General features: G+C 33.9%; 1 protein-coding gene across 1 annotated transcript; it reads right to left on the bottom strand.

Annotated features, from left to right (window-relative positions):
• Nucleotides 1-841: 841 nt before the first annotated feature.
• LOC310717458 (uncharacterized protein) lies at nt 842-26,049 on the bottom strand. The gene is made up of 29 exons (XM_083525477.1): nt 25,961-26,049; nt 21,612-21,690; nt 21,168-21,302; nt 20,974-21,006; nt 19,184-20,873; nt 17,693-17,776; nt 17,189-17,356; nt 16,669-16,740; nt 16,371-16,523; nt 15,864-16,031; nt 14,146-14,220; nt 13,638-13,688; nt 13,291-13,428; nt 9,106-9,267; nt 8,959-9,018; nt 8,661-8,726; nt 7,794-7,925; nt 7,486-7,644; nt 7,226-7,285; nt 4,968-5,039; nt 4,802-4,873; nt 4,433-4,507; nt 4,173-4,322; nt 3,738-3,899; nt 3,449-3,529; nt 2,676-2,813; nt 2,358-2,513; nt 2,139-2,234; nt 842-2,024 (listed from the first exon to the last, which is right to left on the bottom strand). The coding sequence occupies exons 2-29, from the start codon at nt 21,634-21,636 to the stop codon at nt 1,811-1,813; spliced, it is 4,647 nt and encodes a 1,548-aa protein (XP_083381603.1). The 5' UTR covers nt 21,637-21,690; nt 25,961-26,049; the 3' UTR covers nt 842-1,810.

Genomic DNA, 26,049 nt, shown 5'->3' with positions numbered 1-26,049 from the left:
GTCTGTTTCAGTTTGACCATTTGGCAGTGGGGTTGCTTAATTTAACTGACAGAGAATAATTAACAAGTTAATTCTTTTTCTTCCTTTTCTTTCGGCTGCTCCCATTAGGGGTCACCACAGCGGATCATCCGTCTCCACACTACTCTGTCCTCTACATCTGCCTCTTTCAAACCAACTACCTGCATGTCTTCCCTCACCACATCCATTAACCTCCTCTTTGATCTTCCTCTTTTCCTCCTTCCTGGTGGCTTGATCCTCAGCATTTTCCTACCGATATACCCCATGTCCGTCCTTTGCACATGTCCAAACCATCTCAATTGGGCCTCTCCCACTTTGTCCCCAAAACGTGCTACATGCTAATAAGCTAATCCTGTCCATTATCGTCACTCCTAATGAACATCTCAACTTCTTCAGCTCTGCTATCTCTAGCACCATCTCTTGTCTTTTATTTAATACCACTGTCTCTAATCCATACAACATTGCAGGTCTCACCGTCCTATAAACTGAAAATGACCATCTGATCACATTAACTATGATCTATCACAGAGGATATCCAGAGGACAAAAAGGAGGTTCATACAAATGCAGAATTTCTTTAAGTGGTAACAAAAAAAACCCTGGAAGGAACAAAAACAAACAAACAAAAACGAAACTGCTAAGCTAAGAAACTTGAACATGAAAAAGAAAAACTACAAAAAGCATGCAAAACCAAGTGTCGAAGGTAACCTTAAGCTAGCAACAGAGAAAGAGTTTTTTTAATAGTGTAAGGAACAAAACAAATAGAGGAAGTTGCCTAAAATTAAAATAAGGAAATGAAGCAGAAAAAGAAGACATTTTAAAACAGTGTGGGAGTGTTTCGTTTATTCCATGGTGACCACGACAAACACTGCACTCTGGTGGTTTGAAGGGGAAGTGTCAAAAGTGTCCATGAAACTCTTCACTTTAAGTGTTAAAATTTGGGAAATTCTGGTCCCTTGGGTAATGTGCGATGGCAAAGGTTGGAGTGAGAAAATCTGCAAGGCCTGGTGAAGGAGTGAGAAGGGGGTGGAGGAACTTCTTCAGAAGAACAAGCAGTGGAGCACCCTCCTCAGATTAGCAGGGTCTGAAAGCACAGCACCAACCTAAGATTGGCAGAGAAGTGGAGAAAAAACTATTCAGGGAGGAGAAGAATGGTGGCAACAATATCCATGAACAGGCCTCTCCTCCCACTGTTTCCTTTATTTACCCCAGGTTCAGAGAAGTTTCTACTGTGGTAGCTGGCTCTACTCGAGGAAATAGCCCTGCCATAGTGCTATTGGTTGCATTATTATCTATTAGATGGAGCATTACAATATGTAATTATGTTGTAATTACTGTATGTGGTCTTTATGTAGCTAAATTAATATAACACAAACATCTTGACAGAACACTATTCAGGATACCAGTTGATCCTACTTATACAGGATACAATGGCAAACACATTTTTTTTTGTTGTTTATGATGTTTTAATTTTTTATAATTCAAACATGAACATTTTATGTAAAAAGACAATACATAAAAGATACATGGATAGTATTCATTTCAGCCAATTATCAAAAAAGTGTTTTTTTTACATTACAAAACACCTAACCATTTTTTGTTTAATCTGTTTCCACTCTTTTGTTTTTTTAACTTGTAGTATAACAATTTTCAAAGCTCTTAAACAATTAAGCACATCCATCCTAAAATAACTTGGATTTTTTTTTATATATAAACATAATGAACATTACATATTATCGCATTACAATTTTGGCCTAAAGTGTGCACTTTTAAGGGCTATTTAGCTTTTTTTTTTATACACCATTCAAAATAATAGTCATTTCATCTTCTGTATCAGCATAAACGTCGGAATAGCTCTTAAACCGTTTCTCTGCTTTCTCACGGTATATATCTTGTATGGGTACTATCGAACAATGGCCTCCACAGAATGAAAGATTCACTTCTTTGTTGCATTCTTGATGAAAGTTTTGATGTGAACATGTAGCAATGGGATTGTTGCACCTCCATCTGTATTAATAAACATGAAACAAGACAGGTCATGTCTTTTTTTGTACTTGTATTAATTAGCACATATATAATATAACATAATTAATGGGTAAATAATTGAAAGAAGGAACAAACCCCCTGATAACCACAACACAGTCATGACGTGTCCATTTATATTCAAGTTCTGAGATTCCCTTCTCCACTAAAATGTTGCTTGATGAGGTAGTCACCCTTAAAAACAGATAGAGAATCATTTAAAAAATAAATAGAAATAATTATATAATCAACAGCCAAACATCACTAATACTGTGACCTATTTTTTTTAAAGAAAAGAACCATGGTACTTTATCTTACAGAATCTTTGTAAGACTGTGACAGGTTTTAAGAGAAAGGATCCTTTTAACCCAGGCTGTAGTCAAGTTCTCAATTCTCAATTTCACTTTCTGAAGATGAGGAACAGAGTGGAGGAATGAGATCAGCTCACTCATTTGCATATCATACTCTGGGGAGCTACACAAAAGAATAGAAAGAAAAAGGTGCAAAAGATTGTTTGAGTCACCGAAACTATTATTTCATACAACTAACTTTAAATGTGCATTTGCTTGATCTAAAAAGATAAAAAAAAAAATCTATCTACATTACTGTACAAATACAATACAAACAATAACTTACGTGTCATTTAAATTCCTAAGGTGCCTCAGTCTGTAAAGAAGACCAGCACCATCAATGTTGCAGATCTCAGCACATGGTAACTTGAGATGAATGAGGGATGGTATGGTGTTCTGTATCAAATCTACTTTCACAGTAATCCTAAAAAATTACACAAGATGATACACAGATTCAGTATTAGAACAGTGAAATATATGTATGCATATTTAATCTAATGATTTAAACTGTATAATTAACTTCATAAACTAATAGCATTAGTCAGTGTAAAGTAAACTTTCTTTCAGATTCTCCCGTTAGGGGTCGCCACAGCGGATCCTCCGCACGTTTTGATTTGGCGCACGTTTTACGCTTCCTAACGCAACCCTCCCCAATTTATCCGGGCTTGGGACCGGCACTGAGAGTGGCTGGGGATGGTTCCCTGACCGGGGATCGAACCCGGGTCGCAGCGGTATGAGCGCTGCATCTTAACCACTAGACCACCAGGGGACCTATTAGTCAGTGTAAAGTAATTGTCAAAAAATAAGCTATGCATGTTTAAAAAGGAGCTAATGGGGACAAACTTTAACAATAATAATAATAATAATAATACTCAGCCAATTACTGTAACAAGCTATTATTGCTAATTATTATTGTACTGTATTATTGTATAGTGTGATTGTGTATATATATATATATATATATTTTTTTTTTTTTTTCAATTATCTCAATATATTTTATAGTTTATTAGCAGATCATGCATTGTGCTCAGAAAGAAATTAAATAATTGAAATGATTACATGGCATCTGTGAAGTTTCTTTTAATAGTTAAAGATGAACAGGCATTGTTATCATCTTGCTCATTCTGTTCCAACAGCAGACTGTTCAAAAGAAAAAATAAATTAATTCTCAGAGAAAATAACTTTTTTTTTAACTGTATCTCCTATGATTTCTATATAATCGGACAAGGCGGATTCTACAGTAAGTCTGAAGTAATAACATGCAATTTTGATGTAAAAGCATATTTTGAGTTCATCAACTTATATTATCTATATATTAGTAGAGCACAGCTGCAGGGTTTTTTCCTACCAGATACTAAAAATGTTGGGGTTTTTATGAGAGAGAGCGAAGATCCAAGAAACCCAGCTTTCATTTAGACTGTGTGTACCAAATTCCACATTCTCCAGTCCAGGTAAATTGTGCAAGAAAGACAGCAAGGCATTCAATTTCTCATCAAAGTACATGTTGTCTCTGTGATGTGAAATAAATCTGTTGTTTGGAAACATTGAACATGGGAACCTCTAACTGATCATTTTTAAAAGTGGACACATCTTAATTTTAACTTTAGTATTATTAAAACTGAATACTGTATTTATATACTGTGTGTGTGTATGTATATATATATATATATATATATATATATATATATATATATATATATATATATAGAGAGAGAGAGAGAGAGAGAGAGAGAGAGAGAGAGAGAGAGAGAGAGAGAGAGAGAGAGAAAGAGAGAGTGTTTACCTTTTTGTTAATCCTTTAGTCTCATAGTACGACTGAAAGAAGTTTCTCCAATTGATTTCTGTTTCATTTGATGTTTTAGACAAAGTGAGTGAAATGTATGCAAAAACTGCTTTTGTGTCAGGATCAGAGCCATTACATCTCAAAGACAACCTGAAATAAGCAATCAATAAAGTGTACAAAAAGTTTAAAAAAATTTTGTTTACCATTTGACAGTGTGAGTATATGTTAATGTATTTGCAGGAAAAAAGGATCCTCCTCACTTGAATTTATTTTCGATGGTTTTCCTTATTCTTAACTTTGAGCAGAGATCCAGTTCATAATTTTCAGTTTCGAAACTGTGAATTAAAGAGGGAAGATAATTTTAACAGTCACTAAATACTTGCTTACCTATACCTATATATACTTGCTTACCTATTGTATATATATATATATATATATATATATATATATATATATATATATATATATATATATATATATATATATATCTTTTAACAATTTATTTTATATATTTATATATATATATATATATATATATATATATATATATATATATATATATATATATATATATATATATATATATATATATATATATATATATATTAGTTGTTGTTGTTTTTTTATACCTGAATTCTGTCGAGCTATTTGAGCCACTGAAGTCTGAACAGTTGCTATCTCCATCACTCTCACCCTGGAAACTGCAGAACAGCATTTGCACAATTAAAGTAAAAAAAAAATCTTAATGAATAGAATATATATAAAATCAAATAATAGAGTGGGTTATTTTTATACCTGAATTCTGTCGCTCTATTTGAGCCACTGAAGTCTGAACAGTTGCTATCTCCATCACTCTCACCCTGGACACTGCAGAACAGCATTTTTAATGTTTTGTCAGGTTAAAAAGGTTTTGCCTATTTAAACTTAGAGTTTGTCAATGAACAGTGAATACAAATGTTGCCCACAATCTGCAATTCATTGAAGGATTACACAACCATATTTAATTAGAATTCTCTAATATCAGTTACCAAAATTAAAACTTTGCTTCAGTACTTCAAAGGAAATGAAACTGTGGCTTTTGCTACTACACAGCAGGCTGCATAGTGAAGTAGATCACTGCTGGTTAATTATGCGTAAAAACAATAAATAAATAAATAAATAAATAAATAAATAAATAAATAAATAAATAAATAAATAAATTAATTAATAAATAAATTAATTAATTAATTAATTAATTAATAAAATAAAATAAAATAAAATAAAATAAATATATTAAGCTCTCCTGTCATGTAATATTTTTTTTAGTTTGAAAGACATTTTGATTGAATCCAGATTCTGAGATCAAATCTGAAATAAATCAAAGATCTAAAATAAATGAGATTACCATTGCTGGGACTGTTCTGTAACTACTAGTTCAACGGTAAAAGACCTGGGAGTTATTTTAGACAGCAACTTATCTTTCAAAAATCACATCAATCAAGTTACAAAAACAGCCTTCTTTCACCTTAGAAATATTTCTAAGCTAAGAAATATGTTATCTATATCTGATGCGGAGAAGCCCGTCCATGCGTTTATGACCTCTAAAATAGACTACTGTAATGCATTACTAGGTGGATGTCCTGCATCATTAATAAACAAGCTTCAGTTAGTTCAGAATGCCGCAGCAAGAGTTCTTACTAGGTCAAGAAAATACGATCATATAACCCCAATCTTATCGTCCCTACATTGGCTTCCTATTAAGTTTCGAATAGACTACAAACTACTGCTACTCACTTATAAAGCACTAAATGGTTTGGCTCCCATGTATCTATCCAGTCTTTTAACACGCTACAATCCGTCACGCTCCCTGAGATCTCAAAACTCTGAGCTTCTAGTAGTTCCTAGAATAGCAAAGTCCACTAAAGGCGGTAGAGCATTTTCACATTTAGCTCCTAAACTCTGGAATAGTCTTCCTGACAGTGTTCGGGGTTCAGATACACTCTCCCAGTTTAAGTGTAGATTAAAAACATATCTTTTTAGCAAAGCCTACACATAACACACATCACACACATCACATCACAACCTTGTGCTCCAGAATATCTGATCACATGCACATTATCAACTTGTGCTGTTAATATCATGAACAGCAGCTACGCTAATTCCTCTCCACTGCTTCTCTTTCTCTCCCCATCCCGAGGCATCCTGAGGTTTGGCCAGCTCCAGTCACGTCCCACCTCGTGAAGATTATGGACCTATGGATGATCATGGAGAAGTAGATGCCGAGTGTTGAAAGGCCCTGGCATGGAGAAGCTGATGCTGGATCTATGATGATCACAAATTGTTCTGTATTGTTGAAAGATTTATGACCAAACTCTTGATGTCACCCATATGAGGATGGGTTCCCCTTTGAGTCTGGTTCCTCTCAAGGTTTCTTCCTCATATCATCTAAGGGAGTTTTTCCTTGCCACTGTCGCCACGGCTGCTCATCAGGGACAAACGCACACCATTCACCTTCACTGTTGTTTTCTGTAAAGCTGCTTTGAGACATTGTCTGTTGTGAAAAGCGCTATACAAATAAACTTGACTTGACTTGACTTGACTTCATGTCTAACCACCTCAATATATTAATTATACATACATTATAAAAGTTAAGCTTTAAACTTTAACTTGTATATTAGTTTTAATTTCTTATTCTTATTCTTACTTGTTAATGTCACATTGGATTTCCGTTAGCGGCATGATTTGTCCATAAAATCAATTTCATTAGATAGCTGATTATCTCTGTAGGTTATAAAAATCTAAGCTTATCTTAGAAAAGAAAAGAAGCAAATAGAAGTAAAGAGAAGAGAACAGCAATTATTGCACTTTCTATCAATACAAACTTTTTAAAATAGAAACTATTCTGCCACCAAAAAAATTACATTATATCGTTGTCTAATTATGTTTTTCTTTAATGCTCTTTGAGTGTAATTACAATATTTATTAAAATTTTTGACAATTAATAAATAAATTAAGTTTATCAAAATATACTATCTGGATCACATATATATAAAATAAATAAATTATGTTACTACCTTATCCAGTCTTGACTGTCATTCTCAGAATCCGCCATGTCCCACATTGCCAGCACAACACTAATTCAAATGAAGGCAACCCAAACCAAAAAACTTTTTATATAATATAATCAAAAAGAAAATTGTCATCTGCATCTTTCACAGATCATAGCTTACTAAAATATATAAAAAATACATGATACATTTTAAATCCATCAAGCCAGAATTGCAAAGTATACATTTAAACAAAGAAAACTATTACAGAAAGGTTGTTCACTCACTCAATCTTATACAAACTGGACGAGGTCAGAATAAGGTGCAGAATACTCGAAGCACCATGAACTGTCAAGAATTGCAATGCCATCTCTACCTTCTCCAGTGCAGGAATAGTGTTTATATGGGATAATACTACATCCAAGCTCTGATCATACTCTTGACAGCTGCAAAATAGAGCAACATAGTAATTTATGAATGTCATTGTTAATTTAATAATTAATATAAAGCACATTAGATCAGCGGAACCAAAATAAGACATGTATTATATTGTTAATTATTTATATGTAAACAGTCTAAATAAAATGTCACTTACAGCTTAGTCGTTGTTTTAAGTTGGTTGTAATGATGGAAAAATGTGTCCCAAGAATCAGTGCAGAATTTGGTATCATTTCTCATGGTGAGCATGATACAGGGCAGCACGCTGTGCTTATCACAATTTGTTGATCTGTTTTAAAATTAAGAATTTAATTATTCTATTTTATTAGCAAATGAATCTGGTAGGTTGAATTTGCTGAAAGATTTTAAAGAATGAAAATGTTTACGAGCTAATATGTAAGGGATAACAGACAGAAAACATGCAGGTATATGAGTTTCAACAACATAATTTTTAAATATGAACAAATGATTAGTAGGCAATATTATGAAATGAACATGCTAAATTTAAAATTGTTTAAAAAATTTGCCATGTGCAGCTGCATACAAAACATCACTGGATGGTGCTGGATTGCATTCATAATTTATATTGATACTATTTATTGAGCATAGAAAGACACATATAATTAAATCTCACAATAAATTAACTTAAATCAGCATGCATAATTTTGTATCTATTTCTCTTCAAATCTCATTGTTGTACTAGTATATGCTCTAAGTAGCAGGGGCCCAGGTCTTTTACCCTCAAGTGAGCAATGCAGTAAACAATATTTACCTTCTGACCAAGCAGAAGAATTGTACCATACTGTGGTATTTGTACATAGGGAAAATAAATGCTCATAGGATATTTACTGGCCAAAACTGTCGCTGAAAATAATATAGTATATGCTGCATTCTTTGAGAAACAAACATATATTAAATAAAATTGCAAAAAATGGAAAGTGGATGGTTCATGATTTGTTTATGTAAGATGAAAATTGTGTTGTTTTTTGTGTACATATGTCTGTCAGCACCGTTTGAAACATACATCAAGCCATGATAACCATAACCAAGATGACTGCATCCAAAAGTCATATATGTTTTCTCAGATGACCTTATAGATAGATAGATAGATAGATAGATAGATAGATAGATAGATAGATAGATAGATAGATAGATAGATAGATAGATAGATAGATAGATAGATAGATAGATAGATAGATAGATAGATAGATAGATAGATCAGTTCAAATATTTTAAAATACATTATAAATGCATAAGGCAAGGTCTTATTTGCTGTGGTTGAATGTATAGTAGTAAATTATAATTGTGACTTTATTTAATACCATACAAAATCTCCTCCTTTGATTATTCCCAGAGTTTCACCTTCACTGCCCATGCTCAATCTGCCATAGAGAGTAAAACAAACAAATTCATAACAGGAGTAAAAATACCTACTATATAATTACATTAAAATTCAAGTATGAACATACTGAAAAATGCCTAGACTAGAACAGGCCTGGAGAAAATAAATCACACCAACTGCCCATTTCTCAGGTAAGCTTTCCAAATGTATGTAAAGATCATTCAACAATGGCACAGACTGTAGTAGTGACAAGAGTGTATCCATTTGCTTGTCCAAAAAAAAACTTGTTCTGCAAAAACAACAAAAAGCAAACATTTATACAAATACAACAACAATTAAAAAAAAAAAAATGGGTCACTGTAAAATTTAAATACAAGATGGTATCAAAAAGTTTTGAGACTACCATAATTTCCGGACTATTAAGCGCACCCAAATAAACCGCACGCACTGAATTTTACAAAGATTTTTATTTTGAACATAAATATGCCGCACCTGTCTATAAGCCGCAGGTGTCTACATTGAAACTAATACATTTTAAACAGGCTTTAACAAAAGACAGTGTCTGTTACACGGCTTGTATCTAAACAGTAGCCTACCAAGAAAGTCATTTTTTCTTTTGGCATCTTCGTGCGTTTAAAAATCACCATCGGTGAAGCTTTTCTCCCGATGCCGTGCAGCTCAGAACACAGGTGAAGTGCGTTTTTTCATGCCCGGTTGTTTTCAGCGTGACAAAAATGATTCTCCTTTCCTGTTGCCAGTCCGAGTGAGCGGCAGGTGAAACGTCAGAGGAACCTCATCCATATTTATGATGTGGTGCGGGCCGATTCAGTGGGAGCGCGATTTAATATTAAGAGTTTAATTGGTTCACCTTAACCTGTTCGGCAATTTCATTGGTCTAATCCATAAAAAATTTATAAATTAGCCGCTTCATTGTTTAAGCCGCGGAGTTCTAAGCAAGGGGGAAAAGTAGCGGTTTATAGTCCGGAAAGTACGGTAGCTTTGTTTACAAGAAATTAATTTATTTTTCTATGTTTACACACTATCACTTTCAAAACAGTCCCCTTGCACAACAATGCAGCACTCCCAGCATTCCTCCCACTTCTGAAGGTGTCCTGAAAGTCTTCTTATCAAAGCCTGCCAAGCACCTTTTGCGATTCCACGCGAGATTTCTGTAATGGCGTCAAACTCTTTGAGCTGGATCTTTATTTCGGGAAGAGGGTGAAGTCCACGGAAGCCAAATGTGGCAAGTAGGGTTGGTGCGGAAAGGAGATCATGTAGATTATTGTCTGACAATCACCATGTACTAGTTGCCGAATGGTTTCAACATTTTCAGAGATTAAGCTTTGTAAGGATGGAAGTTCATGGTACCAGACCCCGAGAACTGCCATGCAACTTCATGAGGCCAGACCCCGAGAACTAACATGCAACAAAACAATAAACCTTCCAATCTGAGGAGAGGATCTCTTTGATCTGAGGAGAGAAAGCCATTTGTTCAGCTGCCCAGTCACCTATCCTTGAGCCCCCCTCTTTCCCTCCTGGGGAGATGGCCGGATAATGGAAAGGTGACTGAGAAGATCCCGGAATTCAATTTACTTTACTTGAATAATGTATACATTTTACCTTCACATGTTTAGTATCATTTTAAAAGTCTCAGTGTGATTGAAAATATGATCTCAGTCCCATATCAGTAGAACAGACCCCAGGTTTGGGGAAATTCTGTCCTACTGACATAAGGTTTGCCCCGGAGAAGATCCTTACCAGGTGGTCTAGGTGACATTTGGTTTTTAGGTCACATCCTGTCCCAAGAAAGGGTGTGCAAAGCTTTATCACTTTGAATTTACAAGTGTTTACGATGGTTCGGTATTTAAGGAAATTTGGCGAAACAGTCTGGGAAGCATTCGATAGTCAGAACTTCCCACACAGTCTCTGTGTGTCTCTCTTGCCAGGTATAGTGATCCTTTAACAATTCTTTAGTAAACTGCATTGATAAATTATTTGGTTTAATGTTGATCATGTTATGTAACTTTCTTCTATTATTTGTTTTAGATATGACGTTTGTTTATTGATTATTGCCTGGCAAATAAATGTAAAATTCTTGATTAACTCTGAAATTTCCTGAAATCATTCATATCTAGTTGATTATGTAGTCTGGTGTTACCGCAAATCTGTGACCAGGATAGTACAAACTGAAGGCTCATGAACGGTTGGAGCATAGAGCACAACGTCTGAGACCTTCTGATTTCTGACTATCTCTGCCTTTAGCAAGTTATAACTAAGTGACTAAATACAGTATTCTTTATGCATGAGCAAGCATTGGCGGCCGACTTAAAGAATATTAGTTTACCATTATATCCTCTGACTAAGGGACAGTCTGACGGGTTTGTGTCCGTGAGCATGTGTAGCGGTTATCACTGACTTGACAAGTTATGACCAAGTAACTAAATCAATGAATATTAGTTTACCGGTATATCCTCTGACACCTATAGTCTAAAAATATTATACAGCCACCGTACAGCCACTACTCAAAAAATTTAATCTTGATTCAACAGATCTAAATAATTACCATCCAATTTCGAAATTAAAATTTTTATCAAAAGTTTTGGAGAAGGTTGTGTTTAATCAGCTTTCTTCTTTTTTTCTTAGTGGCCAGTAAACTGGGACCTCTATCTGATAATCTTCATTCACATGCCAGAAACTTAGGCATCACTTTTGACTCTGTCTTGACTTTTGATAAACAGGTCAATGCTGTGTTAAGAAGTTGTTTTTATCAGCTAATGAATATTGCAAAGATTAAGTCATTCTTAACATCAAGAGACATGGAGACTGTAATACATACTTTTATTTAATCCAGATTAGATTATTGTAATGTACTGTACTTGGGTGTTTCACAGTCTTTATTGTCTTGTCTTCAACTTGTCCAAAATGCTGCTGCTCGATTGTTAAATGGAACAATGAAGAGGGAACATATTTCTCCAGTGTTGATCTCACTTCACTGGCTTCCAGTTAAATTCCTTATTAATTTTAAAACACTGTTGTTTGTTTATAAGGGTCTCCATAGACTGGCTCCCTCCTATATCTCCGATCTCCTCCTGTTCCAATGTAATGTCTCTAGGAAACTTTGTTCAACTAGTAGTCTTCGGTTGACTGTTCTAAGAACATGCTTGAAATCGAAAAGAGATTGTTCCTTTTTAGTGGCTGCTCCACAGTTATGGAGCATTACGGACTATACCTGCATTACGGTTCGTAATGCTCCCGGACTTGTGTTTGTGTGCTAAATAGTAATAAAGCATGATTGAGTTACTTCCGCTTCCTTTGCGTGGTCACTCTCCTGACAAACCTGTTCTGTGGTCAGATGAATAAAAATTTTTAGTTATTTTTGGAAACCATGAACGTCTTCCGGACTGAAGAGGAGAGGGACCATCTGGCTTGTTATTAACATTCAGTTCAAAACTCACATCTCTAAGGTTTTAGAGCAACAAATGCTTTCATTCAGAAAACACCATTTTCTGGGAAGACCTTGCATATTTGAGCAAGACAATGCTAACTGCATACTACAATTATTACAATAGCATGCCTTCATAGTCCATGTGATGAACCGGCCTGCCTGCAGTATATATGGCACATCATAAAAAAGATAGAAAGAAAGGACACCCAGAACTGTTAAGCTTGGGAAAATATTCCTCTCCAAAAACTTCAGGAGCTGGTCTCCTCAGTTCCTAGATGTATAAGGACAGAAGATGTGATGCTCTATAGTGGTAAACATGGCCCTGTTCCAACTTTTTTGAGACCTGTTGCAGCAAATTCAAAAAGACCTTTTTTTTCTTGAATTTTTTATTTTCTTAATATAAAGAAAGTATATTTTCTCATTTTTATTGTGAATAGAATTTGAATTTATGAGATTTGCAAATCATTGCATTCTGTTTTGATTTTTCGTTTACAAAGTGTCCCAACTTTTTTGGGGAGCATATTTTCAATTAAGGGAGAGATTAGGTAATAATGAGTTTAAAATGTAGTAAAATTTTGACATATTCAGAGATTTAGAAATATCTATGTGTAAAACAACATTTACAAACAGCATTATAAACCATAAGCACATATACTTATATACTATATACTTAGTACTATAATAATTTAATAATTCAAGATGAGGTTGTTAGCTACTTATGAGCAAGTATACCTTTAAAAAAATATATTAGCACACTTTAAACATTATCTCTACTAATTCTAATTTATAAAATAGCAAGCTATGTAAAACATGAAAGAATAATATTAATAATAAAAAAATGTTTAAAATAATGAATCACATTTTTACCTTTGTTTTGAAGTCATCAGTTCACTACACGTTTCAAATAAACCTTCCCAGTTAACAGTGGCACCCTCCATAAAAGAAAACCTCAGGGAGAAATCCGGAAGTATTGGTTCGGATTCCATCATATGTGCATCCTGAAGACTATAACAAATCCTTAGATTTTTAAAAGTATTGATTTTAAGATATAAGATTATTGCATACAAATGTGTAACAGAGTTCAATGCTAATATTAGCATTATAAAAATTAAGACATATTACATTCTGTGTCTGCAATTAGCTTATTGATATCCACAGGTCCAAACATTCTTTAAATAATTGTGCATAATAATTAGGGCCTTTTTAGGACTTACCTTGATCGGTAAATCGTTAAATTCAGATTTAGCACCACACAATCCCAGTAACTGAAATGGCAATTAATAATTACAGTAAACATTGCAGTAGAAACAATGTTTTTAGAAAGAAGCGCAAAGACAGTGACAATTCCAAAAACTTAAATAAATTATGTGTTATGTACAATATATGGCCATATTGTTTCAGTTTATCCAAAATATGCTTGATTCTAATTCATTTAAATAACTGTGTAATGCTACTGTACAGCATACAAATCAAAAGAGAACAACTTTGTGGCAACAGTTTGGGAATGGTCCACATATTGGTCTGATGGTCCTGTATCTACAAAATATAGGCCATATAGAGTGCCTTAATATAAGCTTTGATTTTTTTGGATTATTATCTAATAGTCTCAAAATCATTAATGTTTAAAAATATATGAAGATGCCACATATAATGTAATAATATAATTAAAATGATAATGTCAATGAAAATGTACCGGTATGTGAAAAGAAAAAGGTTTCTTACTCTCTATTGTCTGTGGACAATGACAGAGAGCAAACATTTTCATCATTGATACATTTGAGGCGCTCCACATCACACCTAGCCAAGAAAGGTAAACATTTGGAATAGTTAGGGCTAAAATAAAAAAAAAGGTTATTTGGTTATGTCATTGCTGTGTGTCTTTATTGCATTTATTAGAAAGAAGCTCCTCTTTTATATCCTAGTGTATCTATCTATTATCTCACCTTTCACATACAATAGCCCAGCAAAGTACCATGAACTACACTGTCAAAAAAAATATCTATTGCACATTTAATGTAATGTATTTCATTACGGGATGTGAACACAGTATACCTGTAACTCTTTTTAGCAGGATATTTAAGAAACTGTTTTAGATTGGTAATTAACATACATTACACCTACTGTAATTGTGTTTGTTATTATTTTCTTTGACTGTGGAAGTGACATGTTTTCTCTTTTACTCCATACTGCAGCATAAGGGCCAAAGTAAATAAGCTGTAATCCGAGTATGAATTGTAATTGTAAATACATTTTAGAATAAAGTGACTACTATTTTTTAGGTTGAAAATGTTGCTGTTTGAGTACACTATCCTCCTTGCTCCATGTGCCACTATCCACTATCCCCCTTGCGCCAGATCGAAGTATGCAGGCCAACACCCAGCACTTCTGCATTTTCTCAGTGCTTACTGTATGTATCCACGTGTGCTTCGTGTTTTGATTCATATCCTGCCTTAAACTCTGTCTTTGCCAAATGTTTACTATTAAATATTTATATTAGTACTGTCGAAACGAATGCGTTAATAACGCATTAACTCAAATACATTTTAACGGCACTAATTTTAATAATGTGCGATTAATGCAGCGCAGTTTTGTTTGGCCATTTCTATTAATAATATAAATCAATAAATATAAAAGAGGTGACATTAAAACTTTCAATGCAACACAATTTTCTTCAATGCCTTCCTTTCTCTAGTCAGATATAAAAAAAAAATAAAAAAAACTCCAAAATCTGCCATGGTGCTCACATCCGGCAATTAAAACTGACCGTGTGGAAACATAGCATAAGTTTAATTTGGTGTCCTGATGATTTATGTAATTTTAAACACCATTATTACTTTAAAACATTTACAAGAATAGTTTGTCTTCATGTTGAGTACTGTTTCACTAATAATACTTTTGCCACCTCTGCATTTGTGTCAGTTTTCAGTGTTATGTTTAATTCTCCACATATACCAAGCGTTTGTTTCATGTTTTCAATCTCATTTCTCTTTTAACTTTTTACATCAGTCCACACTGTTTGCTAATCACCCAACATTTGCCCTGCTGAATTGGACTTGTCTGCTTTTGTTGTTAATAAAAAAAGTTACTATACTCAGTCCAATAGAATACATTCATATTCTTAATACATGACATTTATAATACTTAATAAATACAAGTGTATTTATTTACACAATTAAGTATACCAGCAATTAGTTCCTTCTTTGAATACAGACAGATATTTCTCCCTAAAAAAGAAAAGAGCTCTGTATATATGGTTTTTATGCAGTATGAAATTTTATTTTGTTTAAAAAAACCTGCGTTGGGAAAAAGAATAGTTATTAATAAAGGTAGTAGTGGTAATAGTCTGTAATACTATATGTAACCTACAGTATATTAGATTTGGGTTTTTTTATGTGTGTGTCAGGCAGCATAGATTGCAAAGGTTTGCATTATTCATTTACCTGAAGAAATCAGCTTCAAATTTAGGTCTCTCTTGAGAAAATGACAGGATCTTTGCAGCACTTTTCATGCTCAAATTCTCAGCAGACAGATTCACTTGTTTTAGCCCAGGTATGGAATGGAGAACAGACAGAAGTGCTGCTACATTCTCTTCAAACACAGGACTTTCACTTGAAATCATAAGATAAAAAGAATAAATTATGGTAAAATTAAGCTATTATAATATTACAATTATATAAGTTTTATTTAGAAAAACAAGTAATGATTTATTCTGAAAAATATTTTTGGTATGACCACTGGGTTATTTGTAGTTGCACAGTGAAATGTTGCACAGTGAAATGATGTCTGTTTGTAAGGTGAAGTGAAAGGCAAACAATGTCTAATTGAATTCCTCATCATAATTGTTTTTGACAATAATCAAAATGTTAATTTTAATGAAATGAATTAAACTAATTTCAATTAAATGTTAATTCCACCACTGGAAGAAGAAGAAGGCAGCATACGCTTACAATTCTCTCAGATTGTATGATATCCAAAGGATATTTTTTATGTCATTGTGGTATGTCAATGAGTCAACGCCCACTGAGATGTTCACAAGGCCCATTCCAGATTTCGGAGAAGACTGCACATCGTGGTGACCAATGGTTATTTGGTACCTGGAACTAAAAACAAAAATCACTGACAAAAAACAACAGACATTTTAATTATCTTTTGAAATAATTTATTAATTAAAAAAGGTAGTTTAGACACTGGTTTACAAAAAGCTCTGAACAGTGTGGGTGTAGTATAAAGAATAGAACAACTCACTTGCCGTAACATTCCACTGCATAACGTAAGCAAAGGCTCTCTTCATTGTTCTCTGAAGTAGCCAACTTCATTCTGGGTAAACATGGACAGCCACCGGTTATATAACATATACAAAACTGATTATGATAACCACTGGCTGTCTGGATAATGTAAGATTATTCATAATCACAGCTCATTAAAGACAATGTACACAAGTAATAAAATAATTAGTAACATTTCGATTAGAATGAAAGAAAAGATAGTGGGGAGCAAAGAAACCTGGCAAGCAAATGTTCAGGCTTAAAAAACATTATCTTTTACACCACACACACACACACACACAGCTATTACACAACATACTCCAAATATTCTCCGCATTAATAAAAGGTAGTTTTTTCTCATGCACAAAACTCTTGACCTCATGTAGCGAATTCAATCCCCAGCCCAAAGATGAACCAGTAAAATCAAGTAAATCAAGTCTAAAAATAGCATTTTGTGCATCAAGTGCATCAAGTATGGGTTTTTACCTCTATACGTTTACCTGAAATGTTGTTCATCCTTCAAACTTTTGCAAACGTTCATGAGGATTTCAGTGTTGATGTGATTAATGGCTTTCACTGTGAGATAAATGTCAGTAACTGATCTCCGTTTGTTCAGAGTTCGCATGATCATCTGTACACTGTGGTCAGACAGACTGCTATCTTCGATCCTATGTTGAAGTGAACCCAAGACAGAAAATAGATGTTTTTTTAGATTATATTATCTAGCTAAGATGCAGGTTAAATTAATTTTGCAATATTTTATTGTAATATATGATGAAAATATTGATATAATATATTTTTATTACCAGTTTTATTAACTATCAATAGCGTTTATTGACATTTATGATTTAATGACTTCTCTGTCAATGTTAACAGGTATTACACTTTTATAGATAGTACATATACAAAACCCTTTGGCCACTGTAATCTGTAACAGTAATAATATATATATTTTTTCCTAAAATATACACTTTTGTAAATGATATTAGAAACTGCATAATTACCTTAGGTATTTCAGTTTTTTTCCTTTTCTCATAGCTGAGATCAGATAGTCCACATCATCATCTGACATACTGTTTACTGTCAACCTAATATAAAATAATAGAAATTTGACCTAAAATAAACATGTTGTATATCAAACCAATGAATGTAACCAACAGAATGCAATGACATGCAAATCTCATTAACTAAAACTATTTTTAACTAAAAACTAATTTTAAACTGAGAACATATACACATTTTAAGGAAAAAGGGTCTTTTAGAATGTGATGGCTGCAACAGGTATAAAAAGAATTGGTACAGGGCCATGTTTACTACTGTGTAGCATCACGTCTTCTGGAAACTGAGAAGACCAGTTGCTGATGTTTTGAGAGATGAATGTTGTCCCATACAGTATGTGTCTGATACAGGTTTCTTACTGATCTACAGATCTTGGTTTCCTTTGTTGTATTGTTCGTTTCATGATGCACCAAATGTTTTTAAATAGTGAAAGGTCGAGACTCCAGGCAGACTAGTTCAGCAACTGGATTCTTTTACTACGAAGTCATGCTATTGTAATAGATGCAGTATTCAGTTAGCATTTTCGTTGTGTCCATGATTTTGAAAAAGAAATTAAAATTTCGATTTGTCTGACCAGACTTCCACTTAGTAAACTCAGTACATATTAAATGAGCTTTGGCTCAGAGAGGGTGGTGGCGTTTCTGGATCATGTATACACACCTTTTTCTATGCATGATAGAGATTGAATCTTTATTTGTGGATGACATGGCAAACAGTGTTCACAGAAAATTGATTTCTGGAGCTGGTAATAAACTAGGAATTTCCATTAGAGAATCATGACTGCTTTATATGCACTGCCACCGGAGGGCCCAAAAATCACAGGCATTCAATATAGATTTTCACCCATGTCCCTTGTGCAGATTTCTCCAGATTCTTTAAAACGTTTGATAATATATGTTGTGAATGTCTGTTCAACTGTTTTGCAATTTTATGTTGAGGAACATTATTATGAAATTGTTGCAAAATTTTTATACATAGTCTTACACAGATTGGGGAAGCTCTGCCCATCTTCTGCCTCAATAATCTTATTGATCGGTTGTCAATCAACCTAATTAGCTGCAAAATGTCTTTCCAAATGTTTAATTATATTAACTTACTTTTGTTGCCCTGTCTTAACCTTTTTAAGACATGTTGCAGCCATCAAATTAGTGTTCTGTTGTGAATGAAATGTGTTTATGAGATTTGCATATAATTGCATTCTGCTTTTGTTTTACACAGTATCCAAACTTTTTTTTGGAATTGGGGTTATACTTAGAATGATTACTAAATTGCAATGTGCTGCTCTTCAATACATTTGTAAAAAAAAATTCACATTTTCTGTGTCATGAGAGCAATGAAGGCATGCAAAATATCAGCCCACAATACAAATGTTAGTTTTTTCCTGCAAGATACCTTGTCATGTTTTATTCTCGACATATAGTAATGGAAATACTAACTCAAGTGTGGAACATTTGCTTAGTGCTTCTTCCAACCTATTCAGAATGTGCACTGAACTTGCATGCAGACTCAGGTATGTGATATGTCTACAGAACTGTAGACAGTATGCTGCTGCATGGTACTCTGTCATCTGTGAAGAACTCAAAAAAATATTAATGCCATCTTCCTTTGTTTCCCAACTTTTCATAACATTTCTCACAAGGTTTTGGTCTTTGACCTCATACAAGCAGTGAATAATAAAACTGCTAAATGGTCTGCTTTTTCTCTGTCTTACAAATGTTTGTATCCATTCTTCTAGCAAGGAACTGATTTCTTGAGACACAGTGTGTTGATGTTTTTCATTGATTAAGTTGGTCACATTCTTGTTGCAGAATCCAAAAAGAAATCGGATGACTGGTAAAAGATGGGAATAGTGAAACCCATCTGAAACAGATGATAGCAATTGCTTGATTTTTATCTTGCACGCTTTGTTGTCAAGTAAGATGTAGAAGAGTGCTGCAAAAAACTCTTGAAAGCAAAGATGCAAAAAGCTAAACATTTCCTTGATGTGTGCTCCCGCTTTGTATTGAAAAGTGCAGAGGAAAGGGATCCCAACCAGATTTAAGATCAGCTCAGAAACAAAGTGCCTTTCAAATAGTATGTTGCCTTTCTGCATTCCATCTTCAGCTAACTGGCCAAGGTTCTTCAGCAGGATGAACTTCTGAGATTGATTTAAATCTTGGCAATGATGTTTCAGTAGGATGAACACAAAATCAATGAAAATTGATGTGGTACTTTTCAATTGTTTCATTTTTGCCCCCATGTCAGCCTTTTGCTTAAAGACATTGCAGATGAGCCAGCACATTACAGGGCTGAAGCAAGCTGTGTAGAGAACATCATGTGTCTTTACTTGTTCATGCACTTGGGTTGAAAGTTCCTTGTCCTCAAAGAACTTCTGAAAGTATTCTTGAACTCCCTTTTTAGAAAAGCCCATTATCTCCCTGAAGCTGTGTGGACACTTGAGCAGTTTTGATAATTTTTCTGTAGATGTTGATCTTGTAGTGACCAGCAGGAAGGACTCTCTTAGCATGTTTCCCATCAACAGGGAGCTCAGGATGGCTTCAGGTTTAGCCTGGATATCAACTCGGACAGGCAATGCCTTTTTAGGTAGAGAACATCTGAGTTCATCAAATCCATCAATCAGGAAAAGAATTCTTTTATCTTTATCCTTTAATATCTGATTCATTTCTTCACTGCAGTTTAGAAGTTCCACCAGCCGTATGTCTCCTGAAATTTCATTAAGCTCTGAGCATCTAAGGTGAAAGACTACATCAAAAATCCCAGCAAAAAGATCTCCCTTGGCCCAGTCCAGAATAATTTTTTGTGCTATGAAAGACTTTCCATTTCCAGAATTTCCTTGGAGAATGACAGCTTTTGGACATTTCTTTGCTGGACCATCCTCTTCCCTAAACAAGTTATCAATACCAATGCTTTTATTGGCATCATATGTATTGAGGTTGAAAAATGTATTTCCTTTGCTGCGCATTTCCTTTTCCCTCTGTTTCTTCACTCTGGTTCTTTGAATGATCAGTGGATCAACATAACGGTCTGCTAGAAGCACATGCTCACCAGGACAGGAGGTATATTCCCTAGTGTATTCATATGTTGACAATACTGACTCCTTATAATCTGTAATCACTGAGGCTGTATCTGACCAAAAAAAAGACAAATGACCAAGTAAGATTATTTTAACAGAATATTAATCATTTTTGCTAAATAAAACAAAGATATGTACACCAAATAAACATACCTTTGGCCCCAGCTTCAGATATGTTTGCACCTACTGTAAACAAATGATTAAGCAAAGCAAATATTCACAATATATATACATATAGAGCACCGTTTAAATATCTCTGTTAAAATGTCACTATACAGTATACCCAACAAATTTTTGTATGAGAAAATGTAATAAATAAATCATATAAATGAAATAGTAAGCCTCACCATTTTGTGTGAGATAAATGCCACTTGCTCCCTGTACATTATGAATAATTGGAGCAAATACAGTGCCTCCCTGTGCCACAATATTACAGAAGACAGTTGATTGTGCATCTTTTGCATCTAAAATTTTCTTCTCATCTTTAGGAAAAAAAAATATAAATCAGAACTGGTTTCTGTTTCATGTTCATGTAAGTCCTTGCTTGGTCAGCAAGTCTTTAACACCAAAATTGCTCTTTAAATATTTTTAGCACTGTGTTGCTAACTACTCCTCTTGGAACAAAGCTGCCATCTTGGCCATGTTCAACCAGCTATTTTCACAATAGATCGCACATTTGCTTTGGCATTGTTGTAGCTAATTAATAGAACTATAATAATAATGAAAAAAAAAACAATATCTGGTAATAATAATAATGGTATCTAATTTATATACTGTATACATTGACTTACTGTTACTAGCCTGCTCCATCTGCATAGATTTTCCCAGCGTTGTTCATGCAGATCTCTTGTATTAGACTGTAGCCAATATCTTGCAAAAAAATAAAAATCATAGAAAATGATAAAAAGAGGCTTCAATGGGTGCAGATTTGATAAATCTGAAGCTATGAGGGTGGCTGGGATTGCACAACAAATTTAAGACTTTTATATGTAATTATAAAAATTTAAAGTAATTTGAATTAACCAAAATGTGACAAATCATGACAATTTTATTCACTGACATGCTGAGTTGCCTGTTTTTGCTACATTTGCATACATGTGCATCATCCTTTCACATATCAGTCATTCTGTAGCCTTAATACTTTAGTACAACTTCTTCGACTTCAATTTTGTCATTCCAAACTACCATCAGTGTTGCTCTTGCTCAAGGATATCAACTTCATACCTTGCAGTAAATATGTTTACAGGGCTATTGTTAGAGCTACAACATTGAACGTTTGAGCACAATACATTATCTCTGGTCTTCTAAAACTCTAAACCTCAAGAAAAAAAACACAATCGTTAGACCACAGAATGTTATCACACCCTGTGACTTCTGTTGTTACAGGAAAAAAAAAAGTGTTATCTTTTTTTTTTGGAGTATTTAATCACTTATATCTGCACCCAAATTCACTTTATTTGAGTCCATGTTTCTTCAAATCTATTGTCCAGTTCCGACTGTTCATGTTGATATTTATCGACCTTTTTAAATGACTTTGCAATCTTTTTAACTTATATCAGCTCACTGTCTCCTAATGTGATTCTGGTTGAAGATTTTAACATCCTAAATCTGATTATTATTAACATTTTATCACGTCCAATGAAGGTAATGCAAGAACTTTTTTGCTGTTATGAAAAACATTTTAAAGCCTCCTGGCTCTCTACATTTGCACTCAGTTGAATTATGTGACACTTTTCTGACCTATTTTACTATCAGTTTCCTCGACAATGGCAATATTCATCCCCTTTCTCAATCCTCTTTTTTTTCAATCTTACACAGTCACTTATTTTTACTATCTCTACTTTAAAACTTCTTACAGCAGATGAGATGGCTTTAGTTATTCAGGAATCTAAATCAACTACCTGTCAATTAGACCCTCTTCCAACTTAACTACTCAAAGTCTATTTGTTCTTCGCCTTTTATAAATGAGATCATCCCTTTTTCTCTTACCTCTGGCTTTGTTTTTTAACTTCTTTAAACTGCATTAAGAACTCAGGAAGCTGTGTTTTACCTTTTTTTATATAGTTTTTTTTTGTTTGTTTTAAGTTTTCTGAAAGGATTTTATAAAATTTGTGCTGCAACGTAAAAAAAAATATATAATTCATAGAATTGTTCTATCAGCTGCAGCAATAAACAAATCTCGTTCAAATATTTCTTATTAAAATATTCATTTAAATGAATGTATTCATCATAATACTTTATGTCTGTGTATAATTTAGACTTAGCAGGCTGACTTCTAAACCTTACAAGGGCCTAAAATAAGAAAATTAATCATTATTTTATCATTCACTTAACAATGACATTAATTTTTTCATGCTGGCAACTGACCATGATATACTTCATAGTTGGTTTTGGAAGCTCGGTATGAATGGGACTACCGGTATTATGTAGTGCATGATATGGATTTTGTTACACTGAGGATCCCATTACAAATTCAAGAATTCTAATTTTGCATTTATATTTTTTCATTTGGTACTCAACTTTTAACACTATTAGTGACAAGTGAGTCGAGGCTGCACGTCTAACTCTCTACTGCATGGATCCCCAAACTACGGCTGCCACATTTTTTTGAAACAGCCCTCTAAACATTGCTAGAGACATATTTTGAAATGTTTATTTTAAATATATGTTTTACTCATATCACATCTGTATTTGATAACAAAGGTTGGTTATTTTAACTAAAATTTCTCTTAGTTATTAACATACCATAATTATTTGTTATATTCTCTAACCAACATAATGGTGCATTCTAAATTACAAACAAATTTTTTGATTTCAGTAGCAATGAATATGAAAAAATGTATTGATCGAAATAATGCTCTTATAAGGCTAAATATCTCTTGAAAAGTAATTCTTATTTGTTTGTATGGTGTATGAAAAAATATACTAATCTAGAATCAGGAGGAATAATGAATACATTTAAAATAATCCTACAACGTCCACAATAATACTGGTCAGTCCCTCCCATGAAGTTTTCTTTTACAGGCTAACCCGGCCCCTTAATTAAGAAAGGAAAAATTATGTAGGCCTCATAGAAAAAGGTTTGGGTAGCTCTGCTTTACTGTGTCCAACTCTTTACTACACAGGCATTATTTATCAAACACAGAGAGCATTGTAACAGTTCAGATTAATTAAGCACAAACCACTACTCAAACACAAAACACCAACAAACAAGTATGCAGAGGCAACTGTACATTTAACAATAGGCATGGCAAAAGTGAACAAAATTAGTGAACATACAGAAAGTCATGTTAAAGAGAACAAGGAAGAATTGGTTAAAAAGAATAAAGGCTCCTCTTTCGTATGAAACTGGTTCAGGTGTAAACAAACTTTGGCATTGACCAACAAACAATACTAAGTTGTGTCGCTTTGTTGTTGTAGCCAAAGGTGTAAACATTCTCTTCAACCACTTGAAAACACATGCATGAGGAATGAAATGCAACCACGTGTGTGCAACAGAGATCCCAGCTGAAATATATGAGCCAAACATGCCTGCCACTTTACACTGAATGTCAGGAAAAAGTTTACAACAAAATAAGTAACGCTGCATTTTTTCTAATCATATAAGTAAAAAAATACATATACATACACAAACACATTTTGCCTGTATTTTATCTAAGGTCTACTAAAATGTGATTCCAATTATCTGGACAGTGGAAAATATTGTGATATGAATTTTAGCTTATATCACCCACCCCTACTCTATGGCTAGGCGTAAATTAGACTTCTTAAATATACTTAACCTTGTGTTGCATGGTTCTTTGCCTCTATGTAGTGCATTGCATTTGTGTAATGTACACCTAACCTTGGAAAGTGACTGACACAGTAGTCACTTCCTGTTCCACTTAAAGTAGTGTGTATATATATATATATATATATATATATATATATATATATATACGTTTTTGAAGTGCGTATATATATATATATATATATATATATATATATATATATATATATATATATATATATATATATATATATATATATATATGCCAAAAAGCATGGAGGTAACCGATGATCGAGATAAACGAAAATCAAAATGGCGGCAAAATATTAACATGCTTGAAATTTCTTTATGTACATGATGTGCGTTAATAAATGAGAATGTGCATGCACGTGTTTTTAAAGGGGTTTTTTACACAACAGCCTTGCCGCGATTTGTTTGATGAAGGCGTGCTATAAAAATACATACAGTACATGTTTATCTGTCAGGAATCCACCTGCCACGCCCCCTTCAGCGTGTCAGGTGTTTTCTCGGCCGCTTTCTCTGAAGCTCCCGGCTTTAATCGCGCACATATGGTGCTCGTTTATCATCATCACCAGCTCCTTTTTAAACTTCCACACTCTCACTGTCCGTTATTGGTGGTATATGTTGGTTCACGGCGGTCGTTGTTATCGCTCATGCGTTTCCCGGTACGTGTCTTCCCACCGGCACTCTCTCAACGGCTGCTCTTTTCTTCCCAAAGCCGCGCCGCGCCGCGCCCCTACTAACACTACGAACACTAGCACTAACTAACAGCAGAGATTCACCAGTATACAATACAACACCTGTAGCAGCTGTAAGGTTTGATTTTCCCGCCACTTCCGCGAGTTCTTCTGCGGCTGCACCGAGATAACCGACGTTAAATGGCAAATTTTTCCCCCCTTGTGCTCGAGATATCAGGGTTCGGCGACATAAAAAAAAGTCGACATAACCGATAAAAAATGCTTAGAAAAAGCGAGAATTTGGCGGTTCCACTTCAAAAACGTCGACTTAATAGGGTTGTCGAGGTAACCGAGGGTGAGATAACCGGGTTCCACTGTATGTGTGTGTGTATATATATATATATATATATATATATATATATATATATATATATATATATATATATATATATATATATATATATATATATATATATATATAGCTCTATTCTCTATTTTTTACCCTCTCTCTTGAATTTAAAGACAAAAACTTAAAAATTTACATTTTATGACAACCAAGTAAAAATATATGTATGTCAAATAATCAGGTAGAATTGTGATCCATGAGAATTTTATTCTGTTTTCCAACACAGTTCAGTATTTGTCTGCCGTTTTGAAAACATGCATTACCTACCTTCTGTTGTGAGCCACATATGGAAGATCTAAAACAGGCTCTAGTTCTTGAGAAAATGAAACAAGGAAATGCTTCTCATTTCAAGTTAT

The sequence above is a fragment of the Silurus aristotelis genome (genome assembly GCF_946808225.1).
Source record: "Silurus aristotelis genome assembly, chromosome: 22".
Classification (NCBI taxonomy): Eukaryota; Metazoa; Chordata; class Actinopteri; order Siluriformes; family Siluridae; genus Silurus; species Silurus aristotelis.
This window is presented reverse-complemented; position numbering and strand designations above follow the sequence as displayed.

Excerpts from the sequence above, each read along its gene's own strand:
- LOC310717458 (XM_083525477.1), bottom strand. The coding sequence starts at position 21,636 with ATGCAGATGGAGCAGGCTAGTAACA. Across the intron at positions 16,524-16,668 it reads GCAGTGGAATGTTACGGCAA|TTCCAGGTACCAAATAACCA; the intron begins GTGAGTTGTTCT and ends TTTTGTTTTTAG. Across the intron at positions 4,323-4,432 it reads ACCATCGAAAATAAATTCAA|GTTGTCTTTGAGATGTAATG; the intron begins GTGAGGAGGATC and ends TGCTTATTTCAG.